Below are 20529 nucleotides of genomic sequence, written 5' to 3'. Positions count from 1 at the left end.
CTTTAAGAATGAAGAGACCCACATGATTTGAAAGAATATATTTAGAGTGACAAGCAGACAACCTAAAAACCAGCACTGTCCTGAAAATTTCAGTAGGTTCAATAACTATGTCACACCTTTACCCAAAAGTTAGTAATTGAGCTGGGAATGTTTCCTGTTTCTGGACTTTGTGCTTTATCTCCCTATGAACAATAAATTTTAAAATATTTGCCTATTGAGAAATAGTAATTTATTGGTTAACCATTTAAATCTATTCCCTCCTTTCAATATTTATCTCTACTCACAAGCTTTTCAATAAAATCAAATTAGTATAAGAAACAAGCAAGGGTTTGAACAAAATGATCTAAGATACTGTTCACCTCTGCAAGTCTGTATAAGATGTTTCCATTATTCCTTATTCTCAACACTTTGGAGATTCTCTCACGGGGGGAAGCGGATGGGAGGCTGGAACTCAAAGAAGGAACAAATGGAGACGTATTTAAGGAAGCCCACAGAGGGAGGTGAACAGCTGTCAGGTCTGAGAACCACTAACGCAAACAAGCCTCACCGCATTTCGCAGATGCACTTTCACAGCAAGTACCCGGTAAGCAGCCACCAACAATATACATCTTGGCAAGGAACTAGGAATAAGGTTTCATTTTTTTAAAAATGTGGAAAACAAAACCCTTCATCATCTCCTTATATTGGTAATGTAAGGTAAGAAAACTTACGTTTAGAATAACATGACGTTTTCTACAGCTAATGTTCATGCAGAGTTCTAAGCCAACCTTTATTTATGTGTCTTAATTTTCCTGGTGTTTGTTTTGATATTGAGGTTTCAGGATTCTGTATATTAGGTAAAAATCATTTTAAGAACAAAATCTATAATTTTACCTTCAGTAGAAATTCCTGTAGTTCTTGGTGGGTTTTTGTTACTGTTGTGACTGAAAGATCAGACCAATTTACCTGATTTAAAAAAAACACACATATTATATAGTTATTTCTTTAGGCAGGAACCAGCTAAAAAAAAAACGTGTAAAACAAAGGGCCTTACTTATTAAGATAATCAGAAATATAAAGTTAATCTGGCATTGTCATAATTTCTTCAATACTGTTACAATTAACTGTAAATTGACATATTCTACTCAAAAAAATCTTAATAACTCCTTTCAAACTGCATGGTTTTTTTAAAAAGCTGTCTTTAAAAAAATGTGACTATGTTTTAGTAGTTTTTCAGAAAGGGAAATATCTTACATTCCTTTTTGTGAGGTTGCAGGACCCTACAATGACACTTTGACAGTCTAGATCTGTGTTCCAAAAAAGATAAAAATTCTATTTCCTGGGACTTATTAAATACACATTCTTAAGAGTAATAACTAGAGTTTACTGCCTCTCTTTGGAAGTATCATATTGTATTTTCACGGGAATTTATAGTTTATGAATCCTATTAAGGCAGATGGGGCAGGTATGACTATCTCCATTTTCAGATGGAGAAAGTAAAACTCAAAAGTTACCTTACTTAGATTCGACCCTAAGTAAGCGGAAGAGCCAGAACTGACACCTATTACGCGCCTTACCTCTTGGGATACTTTTATAATTCAGCCAACTCCACGGTGGCCCATGAATAATTTCTACTTTACAATTATTTGAGCTAAGTAAATATTTGAACTATACTAATATCTAAGCCTTACCAACTAATCATATCATAATTAATCAGACACTTAAAGATATACACAAAATTTTACCTAGCAACCCTCAAAGCAAATATCTTTATTAACTGGCACATCTTTTAAACGATTTTTAATTATTCAGTTTGTTGAGCAGCTACTTGTGTCAGACACTGCTCTCAGTGAAAGGGATACAGGAGTGGACAAGACAGCTGGAGTCTCTGCTGGCTGAGGGCAGAGTACAGTGCAGGAGATGGAGTAAAGCAAATGAATACTAGGATTCTCATCAGTGATCAGCGCTCCAAAGAAAACGAACATGGCATGATGCAGGAGCGGGGAGAGGCGCACAGACGGGCACCAGGACAGACCTTGGAGAAGGGGGCAGCTGAGCCAGTCTTTGAGCTGCAGGGTGTCAGCTGTGCCACGGGCTGGGGACTGTCATTCCAGAGCGAGGGGACAACGAAGGCCTTAAGGAAGGAACAAGCTAAGAGCTCTTAGCTCCAGCAACAAAAGGAGAGCCAGTGTAACTGAACGAGGAGAGCCAAGTGTGGCTGGTGCCATGTGTTACAGAACTGCTCAGTGAAACGTCGAGATAAGGACTTAAAATTTGCACGCTGAGGATATTTCTCCCACAAAGCAGAAGCCACAGTTCTGAAATTCATTCAACAAATGTACTAAGCAAGTCAGATACGGTGGGACAACAGAGGATGAAGATTCCTGCTCTCCATGAGATAGTAACCTACTGGAAAGAAAAAACATGTAACCCACCTATAAGAAGTGAAAGGTGAGATGGTAGTATACCTTGGATGAATGAAAAAACATTCTGCTGGAGGATGAGAAACGACTTAAGAAGAAAGGTACAGCTAAAGTTTGGCAAGCACTACCTCTGGGGAGGAACTGAAGTGAGGTAGCACAGAAACAAGGTGTCATTCCACTAGGCCTCCAGGCACGTGCAGTCCAACCTTAGGAGGAAGGGCTAGACAGTGAAGCCCAAGCAGGAGGAATAAGGAAGACGTAGACAAGGAGTCCACACTACAGTCAACCGGCAAAAAGGAGATGTGGGGAGTAACAGAGCTGGGCTCTATGGTTAATCAGACAGCTGTGTGAAGGGCAGAATGACAGCAGAGCAATCAGAGATAAGACAAGGCAACAAAGGCCCGGGAATAGCACTGTCGCGAAAAAGGAGAGGAGGAGAAAAATATCAGGGAAAACGATGCCAGGAAAGGACAATGCCCGTGATCTTGATTTAAAAAATACTGGTGAAAATGCTGACTTTCACTCTTTAAAGATGTTTCTTACACCTTAAATCTAAGGATCTTATTTCTCTTTAATAAAATTGTCAGTGATTTTAATGTGATACAATTTTTAAAACTTGGCAAACCATGCTGTATATACTAAAAACAGTAAGTTGCCTTAATTAAGACAAACGTATACATATGTATAGCTTTTCTTAAATTAACAAACTTGCCATAAGTTTTTCCAAAAATCAATTTTCATTCTTTCCAAAAGCTCACTTAACATAGGATATGAGGTTATCTTTGGGGGTGAGAGTAGCTTACTTTGAAGGTGTACTCCCAATATTTGTCAGCCCTTTTTCTCTGGACTCCTTTCAACATTATCTTCTCAATGTGCACAGCTGAAAGAAAGAAAACATGCTGACTTGTTCTACAGAGACTAGACACACATTCCAGTTTACCCAACTTGACAAATGCTCAACGATTAAAGCTATTTATCTTCATCCTTACTACTGGCCCTAAATCACGAAATAAAACAAAAAAACCCAGAAACACAGCAATGTGCCATCCATCCGTGAAGTAATTTTTTCTGTATCCATTCAGCACGCTGAGTGCCTGAGTAGTTTCAAGCACTCTGCTGAGCACCAGAGATAAATAACAAAAGGCGCCTAAAGTGAAGATTATTTTTCGGGATGATAATCTTCAAAAATGTTTCTTATTCAGATTACCACAAATACAGCACTCAAATTCATTCAATTATTTATGCATAGCAAGTGTAAACTAGAAAATATCTAGTTTTTTTTTAATTGGAAAAAAATCTTTCAAAAGTAATATATGAAATATAAATTTCCTTCCTATTGGAAACTTAAAAATTCTGTTTCTCAAATGTGACCCTTAATTTCATATAATGGTAACACAAACTTAACATTAATAACAAACTATGAAAGTTCACTGTAGCAAAATTTTTTTTACAATTTACTATACAGATAAAATAGTGGTCATAAATTACATTAGTGACTTAAGAACAATTACTCTAAATTGAACTGGATAAGAGGATCAGCTTATTCATGAAGTAATAAGCAAATATGCAAATCCCTGAATTACTCATTTTACACATCCTTTAATAAAAGTATCACCTTAGGAAGTAAATCTCTTTACAAACTGAAAAGAGCCAGTCTACTAAGCATAATGTAAGGACTTACGGAAAAAAAAAAGATTGTTGTTCGGGGTATAAATGAAAGAAACAGTACTTAATAATGAGGCTGGTGGTAATGAAGATGATAAAAGTCACAAGGAAGAAGTTAGGAAAGTGACTCAACAGACACTGTTGGTTTCTGGAGACAGGAGATGGAGAAGAGGAGGGAAGGATTCACTTTGCCTTAGAGGAAGAAGTTAAAATAGATGAAGTAGAAAATACAAAGTAATAAAAGTAAACAGGAAGAAATAAGATTGTTATAGACCAGGGAAGATGGGCAATGAGAAAGCAGGAAACACAGGGATATTGACATCTGCTGGTAAACAGACTTCATACTAAACCAAGGAGATACGATTACCAGTATTTTGGGCCAACTTTCCAAATATATAGTGTTTGGTGGCCTGCTTCTGGGCCAATTCCCCTTAGTGGGTGAGAAGTGTTGAGGATGGAGACAAAAGTCTCAAAAGCCAGGTGAGAAGCCTGTAACTCCTCAGAAGCACTGCAGTGATAAAGGCCACAGCGCAGGAGGGAGGTCAGCTATTCTCAGGAGCTTTTCCACTAAATGATGTCAAGGATGACACTACTAAATAAAAACCATCTGAACTAATCTATGTTCAGAAATATAAAGCAGCTCTACTTCTGCAAATCAGTGGACTAAAGGTAGAGACCACCGGGGCACTATAGGGTATGGAACACAGCTCTGTCTTCAGCCTTGATTTCAAGGTATGCCTGCTATGCTCTATCAGAATCAAGATGAATAAGACAACAGAGTATGTGGTGAGGAATGGCCGATAATGGGAGACCCTCCAACCCTCATAAATTGAAAATGCAAAGTATGGATTACATATATTTGTTTTTAAGAATATAAGGAAAATCATCTATAGTACCACCTTACAGCTAATTGTTAGCATTCTGACATAGTCTTCACGTTTTTAAATATTTTTATTTAAAAAAAAAAACGGACCTTCGTTGTAAAACCAAACTCTGCTTTAGGTTACTAACATGTGAGCTTGGTTTAAGTAGTCTATAAGTCAAATAGTTTAATAGTCTTGAATAGAAGTGGTAATTACGTAAACTTTTTTTTTAAACATTAAACATTCATACATACTTTTCCTCTGTGAGAAACATGTTATTACACAAAAAAGATTATTATTGGGACTAAAAGGAGACAAAAAGCATCCATTCAAAGCTGTTATAACTGAGTGTGATGCTCACTGCATATCCTTCACTCTTCCAAGGCTGCCCAGGTAGCAGTCTACATTTTCCATTTCAATTTTTCCCTCAACACAAGTTAATGGACTCCCCAAATGCTAAGAGAATATCTGAACTCATTTCTTTTCAGATGGCAATGTCCTTTTACTCCCCCATCCCAGCCCTCTTGAAAACTGCATTACTGTAGGAAGCATGGACTTCTAAGACAGTTCTTCACTCTCTTACAGTGACCTTCTGTAAAACTTATTTTTTCAGTAGATGCTGAGCACATTCTACAGATAAAGCACTATATACTAAACACTTCGGGAATGTGTTAAGTTCTTTGCCCTCCAGAAGTATACAACCAGACTGAAGACAAGAGGCTACAAGGCAGAATCAAGCAAGCACACGCTAGGTCAGGCCAAGTGCTACAGAGCGGGAGCCCAGACTCTAACTCAAAGAAGTGGGAGGACTAGTATTTGAAGTAAACCTAGGACCAGGAGGATTTCTCTACTCCAAAAAGGAGAGAGCAGAGTTAGAGTCTGAAATCTTTCCATGTATAGATGCTTTAAGTTCACAAAAAATATAGCATACCTTCTCGCTGGGTTCTATGAGGTGCCACAGTAAGTCCATCATGAGGTATTGGGGCTCGTTCTATTAAACTGGCCTCGTTACTTTGCATGTAATCACCATGAGCAGAGTCATTCTAGACGAGAAAGAGGGGCATGTGTTAATCTATACCATAGACTAAGAATAGTAAATTCCATAAAAATAAACCAGACTAAAGTCTTATACTTTTAATAACAACTACTTTAATAGCAATTTTTAGAGATCAAATAGGTGATTACACATTAAGGGCAGAAAGGTGCAAAGTGTCAGAGCAGTAAGGCAAAGGAGAAGTATCAATATTTATCTTCATTTAACAGTAATATTCTATCAATTATTTACTGACCCAGTCTTCTTGGGACATAAGGCATGTTACTATTCAGAATTGCCAATGACGTCAATTCTATACCAAAGGGAACCAGAATTGAAGGAACATATATAAAAGATGGTTCCCTTTATGCCAATCCCCATATGTTAGGGCATTTGCATTTTTTACATCATTTATTATGCAATTTTTATTCATTACTTGGTTTTAGTGACAGTCTAACAAGATGCTTTGCTAGGGAAAAGTTTTACAAAAGGTATCAATTCATGCCAAATCTTTCTAAACAAGAATGCTGTTGGACAGTGCGTTTACTATCAATGGTCAACCATCTAATAGCAACTGGGCGCTCTAAATCTAATTGAGTTTGCTCAGCCAATCAACATCATTAGTAAACCGGAGTAAGTTTTCTCCTAGGAGAACTGCTGCTTGGAGTAACAAAGAGCATGCTGATCTTACACACAGCTCCCCAGAATTCAAGCACTATCACGTAATATATTGTTGCTATAACACACTGATTAAGCCAAAAAATAAAAGAGCCTTGTAACAGTTCTTTATCACAACTCACACTTTATCTCCCTTAATGTTCAGAATCTCAAAAAACTACTCAGACCAAAATCACCTCAGTTTCAAGAACCAATTACAATTTTACAAATCTGCAATAAATAATATACATTAATTTTTTTAATTGCATAAAGAAATGAGGCAAACAGAAGACTCTAAACTTCCCAAGAATCCTAACGTAAAATATTTTGCTCTGCTGTCTAATCACGCATCCTGGCCTGACAATGAGTATGGGTCGCCAACTGACAGCTCTATTTCTGGGAATAAAGCATCACGTTAGATTCTCTTGGGAGCTAAGCTTCAGTCTTACAGTTTGTCTTCACCTACAAATCCAAAGAAATAAAGATTGTCTACACAAACCACCTCATGAGAAAGAGAGCACAGACCTCTTAAGTCAACATCCAACCACTGAAACATTTAGCATGACGGCATTCACGAATTTTCAATATTACTGATTAAAAAAAGATAGAGGAATTCTTCTAACAATAACAAAATCATATACATCCTAACCCAGACCATAGAATCACTTACTACAAAGGACCTAAGTTCATCAACCTATGAAATATCTACTAATTAAGTTTTCTTCCCCCGCCAAGTCTCAGCATGTATCAGAGCTATAAAATTACTTAGACTAAGTTTAGAAACTATTGATAAAATTTAAAACTGTATTAATTTAATAAAAATTTAATCTAATGCCTCATGAGCTACAGAGATCAGAATCATGGAGTTTACTAGTCTCGACAGTGAATAGTTGTCAGTTCTGCTGTCTCCCCTTTTCTACATGTCACATATGCTTTTCTTTACTTTGAGTAGGGGAAAGGGTACCATAAAATCTGAGAATACTGGTTTAATGGTATCTTATAGAGAAGAATTACACCCACTTTCTCTATTAAAAGTTCAGATTCCCATGAAAACACATGGCAGATGACATGCCAGAACTGGCATTTTACAAAGATTAGTTAAATGAAAGTAAAAACCAAATGAAAAGTGGAAAATTTTTCTCTGCTTGGATTAAGAAGATGAAGTTTAAAAATTCTAAGCCTGTAACAATATGCACAGGAACACAGAGAACATTAGTATGTGTGTGCTCTTCTCCTTTCTATAATTCATTTAAGTAAAGCTTTTTCTGTCCTATGGCGAGGCTCCTCTAAGAGCTCATGGTTAGCTCAAATCCACACATCATGCAACGCAGGTGAGCTGCAGATCTCGTTCATTCCAGAGATTACTCAGATTTAAGTTTTACACACGTAGATCCACCACAATTACACACTTGAGATTTCTTAAATGTGGGGAAAGTTTGTGAAATAGTCAAGCGGCTGGACAGCCCTAAAAAGACCCTCCTCTGAAAACATACCATGAGAACTAAGGTAACATTGGCCTCATTTTACTTTAACAAAGTTCAAACTGTAGATGGAGTTTATTTTAGCTCATCTAACAACGTTCTACAGGTTTCCTCTAGTCCTTCCACGCAGACTGTAAATTTATAAAATACCAAGACATTCTCTATTAAAAAAAAGCAGAAATTAAGAGTTTCTTTGTCTTGGTTGTTGTTTTTTTACTAAATTTACTAACTTTTTCAGAAGTTTTTACACTCATCAACTGAGACTTAGAATATTAACATTAGTACATAACAACATCCTATTAAGTTTTTGTGGTAAAGATAGCCAAAAATACTTTGATACTCCTCCCCCTGAAACGCGGATCTAATTCCCCAACCAGTGCGTCTGGGCTGGCTTTAGAGACTTGCCCGACCAACAGAATGTGATGAAGGGGATGCTCCACTTGCTGAGGGTCATACAAAGGTTTGCAGCCTGGGACTCCTGGAATGCTTGCTCTTGGGAGTCCTGAGCCACCATGTAAGAAGTGTAATTCCCCTGAGGCTGCCGTGCTAGAGACCATATAAAGAGAGGGGCGGGAGAGAGAGAGATGACCTCCAGTCCCCAGCTGCATCTCCAGACATCCTGGAGCAGAGACAAGTCACCCTTGCTGTTAGTTACCTGTCTAAATTCCTGGCCCACAGAACTATGAGAAATAAAAAATGGTTGTTGGTTTAAGCCACTAAGTTTCGGGATGATATGTTACAGTTATAGATTTTAAATTCTCTTCTTTACTAGGCTTGCAACTAAAGCATATGCTATTATTTAAGCAAGATTCATAGAAAGTCTTGCTTTGAAAGTTAGAAAATGATTTACTATTAGAAACATTACTGAGATGTCAAATTTCCTCCATTTCGGTGGAAGAGGAGGGAAGAAGTTGGGGAGAATTTAAGAATTATTTATTGTCTGTCTCTTTAATTGAGAGGATGTGGTAGACAAAGCAGACATTTGTCTCATCTCTACTCAATGAAATAGCACAAACCAACCCAAGGTAATGCCTCGAATCACCCTATAACATCTGATAAAAGGGAGGTTCTAGTGTGAGAAGAAACATAGCTGGTTAATGTATTAAAGTTGTGCTACGGAACAACAAAACTGACATAACAGTTCAAAAAGGAGGGAGACCAATGAATCAACAGCTCAGAAACAGCATGATACAGATTTCTGCTATGATCGTGGATTCACTTCCCATGTAACTAACTGTTCAATTTAACTAGAAAGTGGGTATAAGGTAATTCAGCAAGACGAGCGTGGCAGAATTAAGCATCTTAAAGCACGGGTAAATGCACTCGAGCTATTGAACGCAGAGGAAGCCAAACGATTTGCTGAATCCGTGTATCCTCTTCCGCCATCACAGCCCACAGACCAGACCTGACCACTGCAACAGCAGCTACACAAGTTGTTCTTAACATGACATTTATGAAGAGTGGTTATCTGTGCAGAGTAGATGGGGACTGGAACGGGGTGGGTGGAACAAGATGGGTGAGGGAAACTCATCCCTATAACTTTCTATGTATTTTGGGGAACTTTATGAATTTATTACAAATAAAAAAACATTAAAATTGTTGATGTCATTGTCTTTTCTAGAGAACTGAACTTGCCAGGTGCACAATTAGGGAAGATCTGGCAAAAGAATGCTGACACGGAAGCCTACTGGGGAGAAGGGGAGTGGAGAATGAAAGAGAAGTGAGGGCAGCACTTTTTACCCAAGAACTGGCCTTGATGTTTTCCTTGTAAAACTCCCTTCACGTTTCTGTTATTGCAACCTGAATAGCGCCATCTGTACCAGACAGGTGGACTGTCAAAAATATAAACCGTATTGGACCACAAAACTAAAAAGGTATAGAATGCAGAGGGGCAGTGGTAATGGATTCTCAGGCCAGACGAAAACTGTGTTCCCACTTTTTAGCACCAGCATCCGTGTTTCCTTTACCTACCTTTTGTCCTACCATGGAAGGGAAAAGATCTCCTCTTTTACCCTAGAACTAGGAGGTTGTACTAGGAATTGCTATCTCCCTGGGCTAGCAGCCCCCAAATCTTTAAATCCCCACTTTGCCAGGATGTTCTTGGGTGAGGTTAACAGAACACATCCGCGAACGTGAGTACAAGAGGATCCAGAGAGGGTGCGCCTCTCCTCTCTAGCCCAGATATGACCTTCTAGCTGCCCTCTCCTTCACAGCTCCACCCCACAACAGATGAGAGCGAGGGGACACGAAGGGGTCCTTGGTAGGAAGAGAGCCCTGGGCTCAGAAGCATGACAGCCAGCAGCACTGCAGGGACTTCTAGCTCCTGCAGCAGAGCCACAACCTTCACCCCCACTGGAGGAAATGTTCCTGGAACCATGTAGAAATTGAAAAATTGAAGAGTTTAAGCAAGATTCTTGACAGTAAGTGATTTACAGGTTGGTAAATATTAGTGTTGGGAAATAATGCATTAGGAGTTGCGTTTAATTCCACCTGTTAGAACAGGTGCCTTCCCCAAACTAACAAAACCACTTAACACTACTCTCTCAACAGGCAACCTCTCTATAAGTACGATGACCTCTTTCTCAAGGAAGTACTCCACAAACACTACACCATTTTGGTTCACATGTGACTATGTTGTCCGTTCTGGAACCACCACTGAATTTCAATCATTTGATACTCAAAACAAAAATCAATTATACTGCAGAAAAGTTATGTTTCTTAACTATCCCAATTTAAGCATTCGTAACAAGAAACATAAAAATTCCACAACTTTTAGGTTATAGATTGCTCACTCAGTGACCAAAGTAAGTTTTCAACTTTCTGATCATAAGCAAGGTACAATCTCAACTCTGTATCTGACTCCCACTGCCTCTCAAGCAAATCATAAACCAGAGATCAACACTAGACAACTACAGATAACTACCCAAACAATAAGAAAATAGTCTGTAATTTACCACTTTCCATCCTATCAAAACATCCCCATAGGTTTTCACCAATTTATGCACCCTCACACACAAAAGCTTATTTAACTTAGGGAGTACAAATGGTCTGATTTTGAAACAGTAATTAATAAGCACAACTATTCAGCATTCACGCATTGACGATTCAGTTCAAATCTATACTGTTTTATGGCTTTTTACCTAAAGAAACAATTCCTATTGTTATTTCCAAAGCAATTGTGCCTATACCATATAGCTGTAAATATTTTTATAAGGTAGCTGATAAGTATAATTCAATACAAGACCAAAAAAAAAATCACTGCCTGATGCACTTTGTCTTAAAGCAATTTATCATACTGGTATTTTTCAGAGCTATATCTAAAAAACCTAAGTATAGGAAATTTTGACTGAGCACGTATGACACTATATGCAATGCTTACAAAAAAATGATATGTGACGCCTGAGCCTTTGGGGAACCTAAAATCTAGGAGAGAAAGTGAATTTTATATGTTATGTAAGTCAAAGAGTCATAGCAGAAGTGCAAAAATTATAACACAGAATACACATGCTCCTGGAATTCAGAGGTGGCAAAGAATCTTATGAGATGACTGCCACAGGGACAATTTCAGAGAACATCATGTCAGAAATGATGGTGTAAACCAACCTTGAATGAAAGGTAAGAAGTATGAAAAAGAGTGGGAAAAGGGAATTTTGAGTCCAAAGACCTAGAGGCCAGGCTCCATCAGTCACTACAACAAGACGTGACATGATTCAATATTGCTTTAGGAAGATATATCTGGCAGTGGTATCCATTGGCAAGAGGTGGAAAGGCGAAAAGCAGGGGAATCAGTTAGGAGACCACTATAAAAGTCTAGGCATCAAGTCCCCAAAGAGAATGGTGTCAGCAGGATGTGGAACGGGTGGATTCAGGATATGAGGGGAGGTGAGGATTACGGTTATCAAGCAAATCAGAGTGTCTAGAAGTATAACGGTACTATTCAGAGAACTGGATGAGCCTGGAAGATTTTTTTTCCTAAATCAACAAAGCATTTTTTTCATAGATATTAGGTTTAAAGTGACAGTGGACATTTCAGGGAGACACACCACAGGTGCGCACACACAGAAATTTGCACTGGCTCCCACTGCAACCTGCTGACAACTTATTCCTTTCATCTGACCTTCAAGGCCCTCTGTAACCCACTCCTATTATCTCTTCAAAATTCTGTTATTTCTATTCATCCACTGCAACCAAACTGTGCTATTCACTCTCTAAACCACCGATAGAGAGAGATAAGACTGATATATATGTATATATATATGTCTCTTGTTTACCAAGCATTTTCATACATACCATGTTCATCTTCACAGCCGTTATATGCAATAAATGGTGATGATATTCTTATTTTATACCAAGCAGTCTGAAACTCGGAAAGACTAAACTTGCCAAAGCGATCTTTTCAAAACCTAAATCTGACCTCAAATAAGTTATTTCTTGAATGAACATAAAACATTTAGCACATAAATGTGCTACGACATTTAGAAGGGAATTAAAGGCCAAATGTTGCCTGGAGCATAGGAAGAAGAGAAGGAAATGGACCACCAAGCACCCAGCAGCTCTGCCACCTGTAACATGAACATGCGATTAGGCACTTCCCTTCTAGAGCGACTGTTGACACTGATGAAGGACGCTTTTGGGACAAAGCACGCTCTGTGAATACAGGGAGTGCTGTTCCACACAGTCCTTCATAACGAAAAACAGAGTCAGTACAAGTGAAGCTCAGTCTGCTCTGAGGGTAGCGCAGGCCTTCTCACTTCCCTTAAAAAAATAAAAATTTAGCTTAATATTTCTCAAGGAAGGACAAAAATAAATAAGCGTAAAAATTAGCTAATTTAATAGCTTCTATAAAAAAGATATAATAATGTTCCTTAATTATCCATGGATTCCAGTCTGTGCCCTGAACTAATGAAAAATTATGTAACTTAAAACTGCAAAATAGCTTTAAATTGTAGAATAGTTTTCCAGCTAACTGTGAAAACTGGATAAAGATTTAAGTAAATTATGGCTGCATGGGAGTTAATGAGAATCCAAATTCAAAATACGTATTTTCTCCATTCCCATCTTCAAAGCCAATATGGGGAGAATACGTATCTTAATGATTTGTGACCCAGAGAAATGTTTCCTTTGGGCTTATTTATCTGTAGCATACCAGAACTTTACAATGTAAGTATTAACAAGAATAACTGCTCCAAATAAATGTATCTCAAATACTATCTTTTCAATTACCTGTCCTTCCTGGACACCAATCAATTTAGAGGTAGGGTAATAGAGGGCAATATAGAAAATACTATACCGTACGGATTTTTATTAGGTGAAAGAAAAAGAAAACCCATTCCTGAAAACAACTGATATAACAATCTCGATGGCTGCAACTTAGTGGAAAAGAAAAATGCACTGAGCATCATTCTCAGAGAATTTGTCTTCAAGATAGTATGTGAATTATTTTGCATCTTATCTCATTACTTCAACCACCACAACCTCCAAAGGAAGTTATTATCCCCATTTTACTGGTAAGACTGAGGCTCAGGGATTTAAGTGGCCTCGTTAATATCAAAGAGCTAGTGACAGAGCTGGAATTTCCAAATCTAGGGCTCTACTAAACACGGCTATCACTCTTCAAGGCCTTTGATGGCCTCACAACACACTTCCTGTCCCCTCCCCCACAAAAAGCAGTAAAAGAAAAAAAAATGTGTGTGTGTATGTATATATATATATATATATATATATATTACCTTAGTTAATGTGAAGAAAAGAACTTGCTTCCTCTCCATCTCCACCACCCCCTTCTCCTACTGAGGTATAACAAGTGAGACCTTCCCTGAGTTCTCCTTAGCTGGGAAAACCACTGCACAGAAAAACCTAAGAAACTGCGGGAGGATACCCAATATCTCCCATTTGCTACTAAAATAATCACGAGTAACTGTGATATTCTAAAAGCCCTTTCCAAAAGGCATTTATAACTGAACTGCTTTTATTCCTTGCTGCAGCCAAAGCAACCTAAAATTTCCCATAAAAGACATGGCTAGTTCTGCTCCCCATTCTCAATCTGTGCGATGCTGTACCCACTCCTCTACCTTCCGAACAAGGCTTAACTTTTACCTATAACTGCTAACATTTATTGAAGATCATGTGCCAGACATCATTCTACAAGCACTTGGTCATTACTCCTAACATAAGCACTGTTATTATCCCTCCCATAGGAGAGAGGAAAGCCTCAGACAGTGCCCTGCTCCAGGGATACTATTCACTGTAAAATCTCCTAGCACTGACCAATAAATTAAATAAAGGTATTTATTACCTGTGAGCATTAGAACTGTTCTTTTTAAAAATCGTTTTTAGAAAGCATCTTTTTAGCGCCTAATACAACAACAGCTGAAATCCTGACAACTAACCTCTCCCTTCTCATTTTAAGTCAGTACTCTCATTAGGGTTCTGGCTGCCACATGCATATTCAAGTTATTCTAAAGCAGGACTGTTTATGTTAAAACTCTTTGAAAAGAGCTTTCTTTTTCAGGCCCCAACATTACCAACACATTATCTGTATTATTAAAATGAGCGGAAGAACTTGCTCTGTCAAGCACAATATAGCTAATTAACCTACGCTATGAGAAAGTAACAATTTTGCAGTTTTCTTTTTTAGTAACCTCATTTATTTCTGTAAGTAAATGACCAATGGGCCACTTAATTTTTGTGAGTTCAAATATGTTTCGTGAACTCAAAAAACAGTAAGACACAGGATGAACGTGTGTTTTACTATCAAAAGTTTCAGTTTCTATCCTTAATTCAAACATTAGTACTATTTGCCAAGCAACTACATTTTGAGGATACTGAAAACACAATCTCCAGAAAAACATGCCAGACCAATGATATTGACCACTAACGCTATCAAGACAGGCTGTTTCTTTTTTGTTTCTGGTTTTTTGTGTGTGTGTGAGGAAGATTAGCCCTGAGCTAACATCCGTTGCCAATCCTCCTCTTTTTGCTGAGGAAGAATGGCCCTGGGCTAACATCCGTGCCCATCTTCCTCTACTTTATATGGGACTCCACCACAGCACGGCTTGACAAGTGCAGCGTCGGTCAACGCCCAGGACCCGAACCTGCGATCCCTGGGCCCCGAAGCAGAGTGCACGAACTTAACCGCTACACCACCCGGCCGGCCCCAGTCTATGGATTTTATGCTTCCTTCATTTTTGTGTTGCTAATTGGGGGTTAAATCTCCAAAATTAGAATACCCACTTTCATGAACAGGTAAAGGTGTCTTTAGGCATTCAAGGAGAGGAAGCGTGGCTGTCTTTCCTCTTTTCAATGAAAAAGCAAGAGAACTATCATTGTCTAAAATACACAGTTTTTGTTGCTATTGCTAACACATTATTTATAGTTAGGGTTCCTAACAAGAAGAGACTCATTTTTAAAACCAGGTCTTTCCAGTTATGCTATATATGCAGTCTGTAACTTTCTTAACACATAACTACACCAATCACCCAACTCTCCTAGGACACGGCTGAGTATTTTCACTACTTCCTACTGGCCTATTGGTTGAATTTTATACAAGCGACTGACAATCCACAGCAGTTCTGAAGGACATGAGCTTTATGCACAAGTCTCCAAAAAGCAATGCCAACATTTAAGCTGTAATCCAATGTAACATTTACTCTAAAATCATCCAAATCACATAGGAAAATCCTAAATATATTACTGTTAAAAATGTAGTTTAATCTTCCTCCATCTTTCTAAAATGATCTAGTAAGTACATTCCAGTGGCAAGTTTGTGGACCTATCACCTCAACTATTAACACTGTAACCGTGGTATGTCACCAAACGGTTGCTGGGCCTGGTCAACTTGAAAGCATATATAATTAATACAAAATTCGCATTACAGCTCATGTTCTCCCTGTAAACGTCATTAGTATTTATTTATTTACTTATTTTAACGCGAAGCTGCTGCATATTAGGTACTGGATACAAGTCTTGAAAGAAGCAGGAACACTCTTCTGGGCTAGTATACTCTTACTCTAATGGAAAAGAAAATTAAAAGGAGTTCTGCTTTCTCCATTCAGCATGGATGATAGACAGTAGTAAGAAACAGAACGATTCCTAGGCAATTAAAAAGTTACATAGATGTATCTAACGGTTACTTTCGGGGCAATGAAAGGGTGCCACACGAATTCCCCCTTAGCACTCGCAGAGTACATCACCCACGTGGTTCTCCACTCGCCCCGCCCACCCTCGCCTCGCCCCGCCCAGCGGAGGCCGAGGGAACTCCCCCCAAGGCGCGGCCCATCCTCAGCCACCCGCCCAGGGGCGGGGCGGGGCGCCAGTCACGTGGGCGGCGCGCGGCCGCCATCTTGCAGGGCGGGGGAAGGGAGAAGCCCCGCGCGACAGGCCCCCGGTGGCCGTCTGCGGGGCCGCGGCAGCGCCAGACCCCGGGGCCCTCCGGCGCGACATGCGGGCGCCTCCCTGCAAACTCGGAGGTGGGCCGTGCCTCCCCCGGAGCGCATCGACGGCGAAGGCCGAGGAACAGCCGGGTCGGACTGCAGTGAATCGGGATTGAAATCAATCCACTCCCATCTGCAGCCTCCGGAGTGACAGCCTGGGAGCAACAAAATCCTTGCAGCGGAAATGTCTTCAAGGCCAGAACACGCCACAGCTGGGGGACCCGGAGTCCACGCTAACAAGCAAAAGATGCGGGATTGTAACAATTTAATGCGACGCAAATGATTTGTTACGATAACCCTCAACAACTACTGGAGAAAAAAGTTCAGCACACCACCAGTGTCTAGAAATAGCCTTCAGCATCACCTATAGTACGAGTATCCCCTATGATTTATTCCCGCACTTCAACTGACGGCCACAGCACAGGGCACTGCCTGAGAAGTAACGATGCGCTGAAATTAATGGCAGGATGCCCAACCTCACTTCGTCCACTCCTCCCAGCAGCCACTGGCTGCCAGAAAAGGCCACACACTGCAGTCAAGATAAAAATTTCATTACTCTGGTTTGCACGCATCTCTCCCCTTCCTCTAGTCGCCTTCCAACACTCGCATTACAAGCAAAATTTAAAGGAAAAAAAGACTCGTAGCAGTTAAAAGTCAGAAATTGGTTACCGTTGTTGGAATATGAATATGGAATGATATAAGCTGTTCCATTGTGGGACATTTTCATTACACCTACAATCTAAGGTTATTTTTACAATATATAAGAAGAAATTCTTAAAAATAAGATATATAAGTACGTATTGCTCTTGAGTTCAGGCTTTCTTTAAATTTAATGGCAGTGGCATAAGGACTTTTTGGAATTATTTGAGTGAGTAGGCTGAAGAGTGGTAAGTTTTTGCCATGAGTATACAGAGTGGCACACTAGTAGTAAACAGTGGAAGATGATAAAATTTCAAGCTCACCAAGAAAATACTGGGTACTAGCATTACTACATCTGAGTTTGATAATATGTCCTAAAATGAGTTAGTCACTTAACAGAAGGCTAGTTTTAAAAGGAGAGGCTCAGCCTAGATTATCGCTGAATCCCTTCCAGTCCCCCAATTTCTTGATTCTATGGGTATTGAGTCTACACACTCTTTAGAGAAATACAATGCCCAGTTTTAGTTCCAGGGTATTTAATAACACAGATATGTAAGTTGAATTAACTTTCAAGCAATGAGGGGGAAAAAAAATCCCCTTTTCCAACATATCATTCTGGAAATCACCTCAATTGGAAAGCATGGCATCCAAATTAATACCTTTTAAGTAACTGAACCACGAAAACAAACTCTTATTGTACATAGTTTTTACTCTAACTGAAACCTACTCCCCTCTCCTCCATTAAATTGTCACGCTCAAGGATTTTATATCGGGCCTAGGTTATTATTAAATTGCTTTCACGGCTCTATAAAAATTTCGGCTTCTTCGATGTTTGCGACAAGTGACTCATCTGGCTTCTCGTCTACTACACTTTGGTGTTTAATAACTTTTTAGAAAACGAAATTTATGCCTATAGTAAAGGCCCAACAAATATCCCCAGACCCAAATCTGTAGGCACGACTCCAACCCGTTAGAAAGCAGGTTATGCCAGAGGCAAAGGGCATAACCAGCCCGCCCCAGGAGAGGTTTCTTTACCCAACCTGCGCTACTACTTAACTAATTGGAGTCAATTCGCAGATCTCCACATGAGATTTCTTTTAGAAACATTTAAGTTCTCTGAGCAGGAGCCAAAAGACCCTTATAACTCCTTTCAACTTAGGCATACACTGAGCAAAAAGTAAAGCCCCTCTGTGCCAAAGACAAGGGCCGCCCGCCGGGAGCGCACCTTAGGACACCTCCCCGAGGAGTAATGCAGAGCTTTCAAACATGTAACCGGAGCGCCAGCCGGCAAGACAGGAAAGGCACTGCCCGGGGCTGGACTGCGGCTCCCACCCTGGCCCCTCCAGCGTTTCCCTTTCCCAGCACCTAGGGCCCGAGAGATGCTCTAAGCCAAAAATACTCTAAGCCAAAAATGTCCCGAGACCCTTCACCCGAGAGCGGCACGCGGGCTGAGAGCTCCATGTTTTCCGTGTCAACTCCGGCACGGAAGAGACTTCTAGAGCATTCTGTTATGGCGGGTGCCTGGGTGTGCATGGGGTGGGGGTGGGGGTGGGGGGTTGAACTGAGCGGCCCAGCAAAACGAAGATCAGTAGTACGGGGCTGAGAGCTGGGGGTGGGGACTCCGAGCCACCTGCGCCGGGTGAGGCTCGGCCAAGGGGTGTCCGAGAGCCAGGCCAGGGAGGCCGCCGGGCGGAGGAGGCTCGCGCGCCTTACCTGGGCCCCGGGGCCGGCGAAGTTGCACGGCTCCACCTCCGCCTCCTCGGAGCCCCCGCGGAGCGCGGCGCGGAGCCTCTCCAGGTGCTCCCTCAGGGTGACCCGCTGGTGGAAGGAGAACGCCGGGTGCAGCGAGGCCATGGTGAAGAGCAGCAGCAGTTCCTCCTGGGCCCTGAAGCCCAGCCCGCCGCCGGGCCGGGGCTCGGCGCCGCCGGCTTCCGGGCCGGAGCCGTCCTTCTCGGCGTCGTCCTCGCCGTCCTCGCCGCGCTCGCCGGGCTCGTCCCCCGCGCCGCCCCGCGAGCCCTCGCCCCGGGCCGCGCGCAGGCTCTTGAGCACCGAGTCCACCTGGGGCAGGAGGCGGTGCAGGCGGCCGGCGGCCTCGCGGTTCTCCGAGCCCAGCAGCGCCAGGTAGACGATGAGGCGCGAGCGCACGGCGGGCTCTCGGAAGTCGGCCAGCGGCCCCGGGTCCGAGAGGCCGTTGGCCTTGGCCTCCGAGTCGCGCAGGTAGTGGTAGTCCTTGCGCGCCAGGTCCTCCAGGCACGAGCCGAGGAAGCGCAGCTCCAGCGGGTTGCACAGGTCCAGGAGCCCGCACATGAACTCCAGGCGCTGCGCCGAGCCCAGCACCAGCCCGAACCACTCATACACCCGCTCCTGCTCGCGCAGCGCCGCCCCGGGCCCGCCGCCGCCGCCCGGCATGCCCGCCGCCGCCGCCGCTCCGCCAGCAACAGGCGGCCCGAGCCCCCGGGGCGGCGGCGGTGGCTGGGGCCCGCGGCGGCCCGCGGGCGGCGGCGGCGGCGGCGGCGGCGGGGGCGGCAGTCACGGCGGCGGCGCGGCGGCGCCTTTGCGCCTGGCCGCGCGTCCACCTCAGGCTCCTCCGCCTCGGGCGGCGGCTCCGCGGGGTGCGTCGGCTTCAGCGGCAGCTTCATCCTCAGCATCCTCGGCTAAGGCGGCGCAGACATGCAAGCGGGGGCGGGCGGGCGGGCGGGAGGGGCCGGGAAGGGGGGCGGGGGCCGAGGCGGCGGCGCAGCCGTCAGGAGCGGGGCCCCTCCATGCCGCCGGGGGAGGGCCAGGGCCAGGGGCGGGTCTCGGCCGGCGAAGGGGGCGGCGGCCGGCGGCTCGGTCGCTGGCGTAGTCTTCCCGGGCCGGAGGCGGGGCGTGCCCGCGGCGGCTCCTCCCCCTGGGCTCCGCGCCGGCTCTGGGAACCCGGGTGCGGGTGGGAGCAAGCGAGCGAGCGCGTCCTTCTTCCGCCGCCCTCTCTCCCGTCGTCCGCACTGGGCTGCAGCGGCGGCGCCTGAGCGCTTCCCTCGCGAGCCGGGGCAGACGGAGCGGCTGGGAGAAGAGGAGGAGCGGCCGGGCTGGGCGGAGACGCTTGCGGGCTCCGCGCTGGCACCTCAGCCAATCAGCCGCCCGAGCCGACGGTTGCGCAGCTCTCCCCGCCCCCAGGGGCCGCTTCTCTCCGAGAAGCCCCGCCCAGCTGCTACCTGGCCGCCTCCCTCTCGGTGGCCTCCGCGCGGTCCTAATGTCTGATGTTTGCCGGCGGGAAGGAGGAGGTGGGTGGGACGGTGGGGCGGCGGCTAGGTGTGCCGGAGCTTGGCAAAGCCCATGTGAGAGGAGGGAAGTGGGGAATTTCACCTTTACCAAGGA

General features: G+C 42.8%; 1 protein-coding gene across 1 annotated transcript in view; it reads right to left on the bottom strand.

Annotated features, from left to right (window-relative positions):
- Positions 1–20174, bottom strand: part of ZCCHC2 (zinc finger CCHC-type containing 2) — a 54981-nt gene extending 34807 nt beyond the window's left edge. Inside the window, 5 exon segments of the mRNA XM_014781487.2 lie at positions 874–945; positions 3206–3282; positions 5862–5973; positions 18886–19697; positions 19700–20174. Of these exon segments, the coding sequence (XP_014636973.2) occupies positions 874–945; positions 3206–3282; positions 5862–5973; positions 18886–19697; positions 19700–19820 (1194 nt within the window). The 5' untranslated portion in view covers positions 19821–20174.
- Between the last annotated feature and the right edge of the window lie 355 nt (positions 20175–20529).

This window comes from Ceratotherium simum, chromosome 14, assembly GCF_057802395.1.
Source record: "Ceratotherium simum simum isolate JZ-2026a chromosome 14, ASM5780239v1, whole genome shotgun sequence".
NCBI classification, from domain to species: domain Eukaryota; kingdom Metazoa; phylum Chordata; class Mammalia; order Perissodactyla; family Rhinocerotidae; genus Ceratotherium; species Ceratotherium simum.
The sequence above is the reverse complement of the archived record's forward strand: the minus strand, read 5'-3'. Positions and strand labels throughout refer to the sequence as shown.